The 9,778-nt window shown below is 44.9% G+C and overlaps 1 protein-coding gene across 2 annotated transcripts; it reads right to left on the bottom strand.

Annotated features, from left to right (window-relative positions):
• Positions 1 to 466: 466 nt before the first annotated feature.
• On the bottom strand, positions 467 to 8,384 carry LOC136586499 (7-alpha-hydroxycholest-4-en-3-one 12-alpha-hydroxylase-like). Of its 2 annotated transcripts, none has more exons than XM_066584618.1 (2): positions 8,377 to 8,384; positions 467 to 2,583 (listed from the first exon to the last, which is right to left on the bottom strand). In XM_066584618.1, exon 2 carries the CDS (start codon positions 2,573 to 2,575, stop codon positions 1,040 to 1,042), a length of 1,536 nt encoding a protein of 511 aa, XP_066440715.1. In that variant the 5' UTR covers positions 2,576 to 2,583; positions 8,377 to 8,384; the 3' UTR covers positions 467 to 1,039. The 2 variants fall into 2 exon arrangements, with proteins under 2 accessions (XP_066440715.1, XP_066440714.1); XM_066584617.1 differs by lacking the exon at positions 8,377 to 8,384 and adding an exon at positions 6,607 to 6,644.
• Positions 8,385 to 9,778: the final 1,394 nt, after the last annotated feature.

Below are 9,778 nucleotides of genomic sequence, written 5' to 3'. Positions count from 1 at the left end.
GATCGTCCCATCTGCTGTAAATGCATTGCGGCCAGATGTAATCATCAGGGTCGGAGTAGGAAGTCTCAAGGGAAGCTTAACTCCCATTGAAGCTGAAGCTCACAATTATACTTTTGGCACTGCCACATCTGACAGCGGGGTTGGACACCGAATTGTAATGGGAGGCAGCACTCCCAATAATTTCAATGGAAGTGAAGCTGCCTCGGAAGACTTCCTGCTTCGACTCCTGATGAAGACATCCGACGTGTTGCACTGACAATGGGCTGCAAAATCAGCTGATCACCTGAGATCACAATTTGTGAGTTCCCGGCTATTAACTATTTTGTCCTGAAAGCCCCTTTGATAGTCCTGAATGGCAACTTTATTAGAGACACTAGCCCTTTCATGATTGGAGCTTCCTTGTATGGAAATTAGTCATGTGACCCCAGAGTGCAGCAGAAAATCAAGAGAGCAGGTTCTCCATGCATCATTTCAAGTGTGAATCCAGTTTAGAAAAAAAAAGACAAGTGATCTGAGCCACTGCGGTACTAAACTAGCCAGTGCCACTTTTTCAAAAAAACTGCCAACCTTGTGGATGTCACTTCTATCTAAGACAAGCAGAAAGACAAGACTCCAGTAGGGAAAAATTGGATCGGAGGAGTGAAATATCACCTGGTCAGATGAACCCAGATTTTCATTGCACCTTGCTGATGGGAGAGTCCGAATTTGGTGCAAGGAGCATGAATCAATGGACCTTTCTGTCAGCTACTTAAAACAAGTCAATACCTCCATCGAATTTGCAGCAAGTCCATTACCTAGTTTGCATGGGCCAATATTCCAGAAGAACAAGTTGAACAAGATGTAATGAATTCTATGGTCCAGAAAACCAAGAAAAATCCAACACACTATTATATGGGTATCTCTAAAATGTTGCCATTCGGTGTATATGTGCAATTAATAAATTGACAACTCGGTGTTAAATTTCTCAGCTTAAAAGGCTTTGTCCATACTTACTTTTTTAATAATATTAGCACTGCTAGTTTGGTGAGTGCTCAAGTAACTAGTAACGTAATCGGTATTTGAACTGGATGTCATGGGTGGGCTGCATGGTGCCAAATCCCCACCGGTTTTGATCAATGCCTGGAATTTCTTCTTTAGGATTGACAAGCTCAAACTCAAAGTAGCTCAACATCAAGAAGATAAACTGTTTGAGTTCATTAGTGGCAAAAAAGCGTCCAGGACATATGGTGGTGCCGGCCCCCCAAGGCATGGTGAAAAACTTAAGCCGCTGCCCATTTTTAAAGAAGTCAGTCTTTTTAGTGCCATCTTCATTCAGGAATCTATTGTATTTGAACTTCTCCGGTTCTGGATGAACTTCTTGATCCATCTGAACAGCAGTGTAGGGGAAAAGAGCAACTCGATCTCCTTTGCGAATGGCATATTCCCTTCCATTTGACATTTTGAGGTTCATATCCTCCTTGACTGCTCTGATTAGCACTGGGGCAGCGGTCAGCCTTAAGGTTTCTTCTACAGCACTGTCCATTATGGGTGTCTTCAGTAGCATATCTCTGGTAAGGTTGATAAGGGGACCTCCTGCTTTTACCTGTTGACCAGTTTGCTTAAGAACATTTTCAACTTCTCCTCGGACAGCCTTCATGGCATCTGGATGTTTCATTAAGTAGAGAAGAAGCCAGAAACAAGCAGGTCCGGTGTTACCCTGGGATGCCCACAGGAGCAGGAACATGAATCTGTCTTGCATATATTCTGGCATCCCATTCTCTGCTTTGTACTGGGACTGGTCTGTAATCCAACCACTGATATTTTCTTTCTGTAGGGTTCTCTTAACGGACAACATGTTCCAGAAAAGCCTCTTAAGTCTCTCGGCCTCCATTTTGTCTTTTGGTGGGAGGACGGCATAGGCCAGGCGTGGGAATAGTTTATCATACTTTCTAAACTCACCAAACAGCTCATCGGAGTGGTCCCGGTCAAATTTCTTGGCCTTTTCTAAGCTTCCTTGATTTTTAGCTGTCTCATTTCCAAATAAGGCGAGATAACCAGCTCTGAAGACTATGTTGTAGCTGTAGTTGAATAGCCCATCCTGCTGCCACTTTTTCTCACCATCCCTTGAGCCAATATTATGAAGCATCAAGTTTTGAAGATTCTCCATCATCGCTTGGGTCATGACCACTAGACCATCCCCCATAAGATGCTTTGTACTTGCCTTTTCCAGCAATTTGTGATCACTGGTTTGAGTATGGTAACCAAATACTCTGGCGACCAACTCCATAGCAAACTGTTCAAAGTCCAGCTTGGTCCTGGCTTCTTTCACAATGGAACCAAATGATAAAGGGTCAGTGATGAAGGTGAAGTAATAGCCTGCAATCTGAATGGTAAAGATGTCTCCATGTTTTTTTTGCATTCTTTTCAAGAAGGCTGCAGTGTTTTTCCTAAAATCGAGAGCGTATCCCAGCCATGGAATGGTCCCTTTGTCTATAGGGGGCTCATTGGACCTTCTCTTCCGGAACATCCCCAACATGTAGAGACCTCCAAGAACGGAAGCCAACAAGGCCAGGAGTATTGGGAGCAGCAGAGACATTTCAAATGCTAAAAAGAAAAAATAATATTATAAAGATTTTTTAGAAACAGCATAAAACAATAAATATGAGTATTCGTGCTGTAAACATGGTGAAGAACTAAACATTAAATGGTCACTACGTTTTCAAACAACTTGCAAACAAAACTGCAATTTATTTACCTAAAATTGTGTTTTTGTGCTGAAAAATTGCTCTAAAGTGCTGACCACTAGGGGCCTCCCTACTCTTAACTTAATGTCCACTGCTTACTGTCAAGTGTGTAGCTGCAGACAGCACAATGGCAGAACAGGATGTGGAGGTAGGAGGAGGACAAGTAATCATGCTCATCTTATCACGGTCTATGAGAGCAGAGGCAAGGGGAAGGAGGAGAGAGAGAAACACAGAGATGTAACTGCTGGAGCTAAAGGTGAGTTATCTGCTGTTATTATTCACATCCACACTGCTCAGTACTGCTGAACACTATCCTACTTGAAGATGTTATGTCTTTGTGTGTGTCTTTATTATGTATCCCAGACAAAATAAAAGCGGGCAGCAACGTTTCGGCTGAAAAACAGCCTTTGTCAAGTCAAGCTTGACAAAGGCTGGTTTTTTCAGCCGAAACGTTGCTGTCAGTTTTTATTTTGTCTGGGATACATGATAAAGATACGCTGTTTTCTTCAAAATCTTCTCGTGGTGGATATCCTCTTCGCATCAAGCAATTTGCCAGGTGCTGCTGGTCTACATCGCCTTTTCTGCCTAATACCTTATTTGAGCCCATTGAGAAGTCTGGACTCTGACCAAGCGTGCACGGCTTGATACTTCTCACATCCCCACCTGTGGTGACGTATATACAGGAGTGCTGCATATTCAACGTTTTCATGTCTGGGTGTGTGTCTTACAGATAGAGATCAAAATCTCTGTGTCCCAATCAATATACAACATAGCAGAATAGCAGGTTTTTTTCATCTGTCCTAAGACAATTGAGAATCACATGTACACCCTGCAAAAGGGGAAGATGTGGAAAAATGCAAGATGCAAGTCATATTGACTAGAAGTAATATTATTCCTCCTGTACACACAAGGCAGCTTATTCTGGAAAGTTATGTACACTTTAAATCTCCATACAATGCTGTGTAAATTAAATTCGCAGCATGCTGAGAATTGCGGCGATTCTCCGCGATGAGCCTATCTGTCAGATAGGCTCACCACGGAGATCCGTCAGCTGGCTTCTGCCCCCCAGCAGCAGCTCCCGCAGTGGAGATCCACGGGAGCTGCGGGATATTGCAACGTCATGGACAGTCAGCCTTATGCTGGGCTCACACAACCATATTTGCCAGTGGACCACGGACGAAAGATATGTGTACTTGCTGTGTGCTGTCACTTCCTATACACTATGTTGGTGTGTATGATGAGTGTGTAATACATGCCAAGATAGAGCATACCACAATTTATTTCACGTGAGCATCTTTTTGAGCGGCACAAATAAAAGTCAATGGGAAATTGGTACTGCGTATTACACCCACAAACTGCTTGCGTAATACTCCGTAGCATATGCTCATGTGTGAGACCGGTCTTCGGACGATGTCACATAGGCTTTCTATGCATTTACACAATGGTCATTGCATATTTTTGCATATTTGTGCACACATTTGCGTGTCTTAGGGCTCATGTCCACGGGCAAAATAAGAATTAAAATCCGCAGCGGATTTTAACTCTTCTCCTGCCCGCGGATCCGCACCCCATAGGGATGCATTGACCATCCGCGGGTAGATAAATACCCGCGGATCGTCAATAAAAGTGATTTAAAAAAAAATGGAGCATGAAAAAATCTGGACCATGCTCCATTTTTATGCGGGTCTCCCGCGGGGACGGCTCCCGCAGGCTTCTATTGAAGCCTATGGAAGCCGTCCGGATCCGCGGGACACAAAAATCAGATTTTACTCACACGCTCCGGTTCTTCTCTTCGCCGCGGCGCCATCTTCTCTCAGTCGCGGCCGGATCATTTTGCTTCGGCCCGGCGCATGCGCGGGGCACGTCACCAACGTCATCATGCACATCCGCCGAGCCGAAGAAAGAAGATCCGGCCGCGACGAGAGAAGATGACGCCGCAGCGAAGGAAGTATCCGGAGCGTGTGAGAGGTAAGTTAATTCTGATTCATTCCTATTTTCAGCGCTTATGTCCGCGGGGCAGGAGGGACCCGCTGCAGATTCTACATGGAGAATCCGTAGCGGGCCTGATTTTCCCCGTGGACATGAGGCCTTACTGTTATTTGAGTGTGCAAACCATGCGCATTCGCGTGCAGAAAAAAACATGCAACCATGCTCCCATTCATTAAAATGTGCAAATGCGCAGAAAAATAAAGCATGCTGCGTGTATATATATATATATATTTTTTTTTTTTTGCACAAATGAAATGCGTGCGCATGTGAATGATCCTATTGAAATAAATGGGTTCTATTCACTGCATATTGTGCGCACAAATTTTGCACGTACAAAACGCTGTACAAATACGTTCATGTGAATCTGGCAGTAAGCCCTATTTACATGGGACGATTATCGTTCAAAATTCGCTCAAACAATGTTTTTTGAGCAATAATTGTGACGTGTAAATGCTACCATCGTTTGCTTTCCCGATCAATAATGATTTTATATTGAGTTTAAAATGCATAGTTCGGCCGGCCAGCTGATAGCAGGGACCACACACTGTGATTCTCCACAGGAGTGCTGATAACGTTGTTTTCAGCTGCAGTCCCAAGGCAGAACAAAGGGGCTGTATGCAGATAACATACCACCTGCTGTTATCTGCATACAGCTCAGGGAGGCTCTTTTACATGCAAATGAAGCTAATAAGCTACTAATAGGTATTAGTGCCCATTAGCAGCTTATGCAAAATGATCGCTCAAACTATCAATCATCCTATCTTTTGAACAAATTTGAGCGATCATCTTTGCGTGTAAATGGGGCTTTAGTTAAAGCCCTTTTATGCACAACGATTATCGCTCAAAATTTGCTCAAAAGCAATCTTTTGAGCGTTAATCGATGTGTGTAAATGTGTGCCCATCATGCACTTAATGGCACTTTTTGTCCATCGCTGACTTCAGGTCCGGGACGCCGTATGAAATCCTCGTCCCTCAGGACAATAGGATAATACAGATCACACAGTGAGTTCTCCACGGGCAGCACTGATAACAGGTGATAACATTCTTTAACAGCTGCTGTCCTGCTAGAGAACAACAGCAATGTATTTAGAGAACAGACCACCAGCTGTTCTCTAATTACATGCACATGAAGTATTAATAGACTGTTTATTGGGATGTGAAAAGCTGGATGGTCGTATCAAAGAATGGCTCACCACCTGGGCTGTTCTGACCAGACTGGTAGGAGGTGTTCGGCCCAGTGGATGTGTGAGAGCATGCATAAAAGGCGACTGGGCATAGGACACCCTTGGTTCTCTTTAGACCCTTAACATGCAAGACCAGAGGCTGCAGAGGTCTCTTGGCAATATTATGTGGATCCCCTCCTTTCTGGAAGGAAAGTAAGGGAGAGATGTTCATACAACAGGGTACAGATGATAAATAAAAATATACAGCTAAATATATTACAAAAAATAATAAAATCACAATAATCATCTTTGAAGAACGTCTATAAGTTGTACAACTAGCCGAACCATGCAGTAAAAAAACAGTGGCCACATTGTTAGCTAATAGCTATCCAATTAAGGATATATCTCCAATTACTGGCTAAATAATAATATCAAATAGCACTTACCGCAATACCCAAATAATAGAGCCATATTTAATGTATATCCCCAAATAATGCCTAAATAACACAACCACGAGTGCCTTAATGGTGCAAACAGACCTACAAAATGCCTAAATATACAGGTCCCTAATAACTGTATGCTGCCTAAATACTGTCATACACTGTGCTAATAGTATGCCATACAATGTCTATATAGTGCCACCAAAATGTCTAAATAATGCTTAAAGGGGTTTCCAAGGTAAGGGGAACCCCTAACGCTGGGTTAATTAAAATAAATTAACAGTTACTCACCTCTCTCTGCTCCTCCGTTCATCATCCACCACCGGCTCTGGTCTCCAAATGTCTGTTTACAGGCAGTTGTGACATCCTATAAACCTACTGTAGCAGCCAGTTACAGTCCTCAGCCATTATCACTGTCATTGGCTGCTGCAGCATGTATGTAGATGGGTTTAGCCTCCATAGTGACGTTATAGGGGGACCGGAGCCGGCGGCGGAGGATGAACGGAGGAGTGGGAAGAGGTGAGTAACTGCTGATTTCTTTTATTTTAATGCATGGGAGACACATTGACAGGGGTTTCCCTTAACTCGGAAAATCCCTTTAAATATATAGCCCAGAATAACAAAGGTATATAGTGCCTAGTGTCCTAATTGTACTGCCATAGAGTGTGTAAATAGTGTCTCCTCAATGTGCAAATAGCGAAAATAATGCCTTGATGTATATAGCCCCCTGATAACAGAGCTATGTAGCAAGAAGTCAGTTTTACGCTGCCAATGACCTGGCATGAACTTTCATTTTTCAGGTTATTGGTCAATGTAAATACTCCAACAATTACTTAAAAGCAAGCAAACTCTGCAGTTACAATGTGTCAGTCCCAGACTGGAGATGAGCTGTCTCTCTGCAGTCACAATGTGTCAGTCCCAGTTTGGAGATCAGCTGTCCCTCTGTAGTTACAATGTGTCAGTCCCAGTCTGGAGATGAGCTGTCCCTCTGCAATTACAGTGTGTCAGTCTTAGGCCGGCTTCACATGAGCGTGACAGGCTCCGCTGCGGAATATTCCGCAGTGAAGCCCGTCACGGTGCCCCCCAGAGACCCCATACTTACCAGCGGAAGATAGCGTGAAGACGCTTCCCCGCCCACCGCCGTCGCGTCATGTGACACTCCCACCGCGTCACATGACGCGGCCGGCCGTGTCACGTGACGCGCCGGCCGCGTCATATGACGCGGCGGCGGTAGGCGGGGAAGCGTTTTTTCACGCTATCTTCCGCTGTGTTACAGCAGGAGATAGCGTGAACGGACGGCTTCCATTGACTGCAATGGAAGCCGTCAGCGCGTACACCCGCGGCAAATAGAGCATGCTGCGGGTGAGGACGGGAGATTTCACGGTGCGAAATTCCGCGGTGGAATTACGCATCGTGAGCATTGTGCTATTAGGTTCAATAGAACCTAATAGCAGGGGGCAACGCAGCGGATTTTTGCAGCGAATTTACGCGGCGTAAATCCGTTCGTGGGAAGGCGGCCTTAGGGTGCCTACCCACTTGCGATTTTTTTTCCTGTGATGTTTTGCGTTTTTTCTCAAGAGCAATTAGTATAGAATGTGTTCTTGTCCATCTGGGGTTTTTTCCCGTTTCGTGGGGTTTTTTCACATAGGAACTGTCAGTTGCATATGTGTCCTTATTTTTCTCTTAATGCACCCATGATTGTCAATGGAGGGCTGCAAAAAACGCAGCAAAAAAACCGCAAATAACGCGCAAAAATGCCGCATTTTTCACGCGCGAAAATCGGCAACGCAAGTGGGTAGGCGCCCTTACTCTGGAGATGAGCTGTACCTCTGTAGTAACAATGTGTCAGTCCCAGTCTGGAGATGAGCTGTCCCTCTGCAGTTACAATGTGTCAGTCCCAGTCTGGAGATGAGCTGTCCCTCTGTAGTTACAATGTGTCAGTCCCAGTCTGGAGATGAGCTGTCCCTCTGTAGTTACAATGTGTCAGTCCCAGTCTGGAGATGAGCTGTCCCTCTACAGTTACAATGTGTCAGTCCCAGTCTGGTGCAGAGTCCCCTTTACCTGCTGCCTGTGGCTCTTCTCAGCTGCACTGAAGCTCTCACGTTCCAGCTTTTTATTCAGCGGAGACCCAACCTCTTGGCTGAAACAACTTGTCTATTAACCTCTGTACTGCTCTGATGCTTAAATAAACATACACAGATATTCCCTGTTCAAGGCTCATGTGGAATTTACACATATCGGTCATATTGATCCAGTACAGTATATGGTTGAGGTTAGATACAATGTAGTAATGTATGATCCACTGCAATGTGTATGATGTTACATATAGTACAGTAACGTATGATTTAGTACATTTTTAGGTCCAAAATTCTCTTCTGATTATTCCCTCAAATAAATAGGTGTCAGATAGAGATGAGCGAACACCAAAATGCTCGGGTGCTCGTTACTCGGCACGAAATTTTCGCAATGCTCAAGGGTTCGTTTCGAGTAACGAACCCCATTGAAGTCAATGGGCGACCGGAGCATTTTTGTATTTCGCCGATGCTCGCTAAGGTTTTCATGTGTGAAAATCTGGGCAATTCAAGAAAGTGATGGGAACAACACAGAAGCGGATAGGGCAGGTGAGGGGCTACATGTTGGGCTGCATCTCAAGTTCACAGGTCCCACTATTAAGCCACAATAGCGGCAAGAGTGGGCCCCCCCCCCCCCCCCCCGCACTGTCAGCGTAAAGATCGTTCTCCTCTGCCATAGCTGTAACAGCTGTAGCAGAGAAGAACGATGTTAGCCCATTGAATTCAATGGAACCAGCAATACAGCAGGTTCCACTGAATGCAATGGGCTGCCGGCGATCGCAGGATGAATGGTCGGGAAGGGGTTAAATATATAACCCCTTCCCTGCAATTCATCCAGAAATGTGATACACTAAAAATATATACCGGCGTATAAGGCGACGGGGCGTATAAGACAACCCCCCAACTGTCACCTTATACGCCGGCAATACAGTGGAGCAAAGAATAAAAATCATTACTCACTTCTTCAGACGATCTGCGCCGCTCCTGCAGACTGTCACTCCTTCCTGGTCCACGGACTAAAGCTTTCTCTATGAAAGGCTTGAAATCCCCGCCTCCAGAAACACAGCCAATCACAGCAATTCAATGACATCACTGTCATTGGCTGTGATTGGCTGAAGGCACGTGTGTTTCTGGAGGCGTGGATTTAAAGCCTTTCGTAGAGAAAGCAATGCTCTGCCGGGAACCAGGAGGGAGCGACAGCCTGCAGGAGCACCGCAGAACACCAGGAAGGAGTGACAGTCTACAGGAGCGGCGCAGATCGTCTGAAGAAGTGAGTAATGCTTTTTATTCTTTGCTCCACTGTATTGCCGGCGTATAAGGTGACAGTTGGGGGGTCGTCTTATACGCCCCGTCGCCTTATACGCCGGTATATATTTTTAGTGTATCAGATT

Source organism: Eleutherodactylus coqui, chromosome 12 (assembly GCF_035609145.1).
Source record: "Eleutherodactylus coqui strain aEleCoq1 chromosome 12, aEleCoq1.hap1, whole genome shotgun sequence".
NCBI classification, from domain to species: Eukaryota; Metazoa; Chordata; class Amphibia; order Anura; family Eleutherodactylidae; genus Eleutherodactylus; species Eleutherodactylus coqui.
Note: the sequence above shows the minus strand (reverse complement) of the source record. Positions and strands in the feature narration are given on the sequence as shown.

What these genes read in the sequence shown, in the direction of transcription:
- LOC136586499 (XM_066584617.1), bottom strand. Translation starts at nt 6,631, where the DNA reads ATGATGAACGGAGGAGCAGAGAGAG. An exon ending in GAACGGAGGAGCAGAGAGAG is followed by an intron (nt 2,584 to 6,606) that starts GTGAGTAACTGT and finishes TTTTCTTTTTAG; the next exon opens with CATTTGAAATGTCTCTGCTG.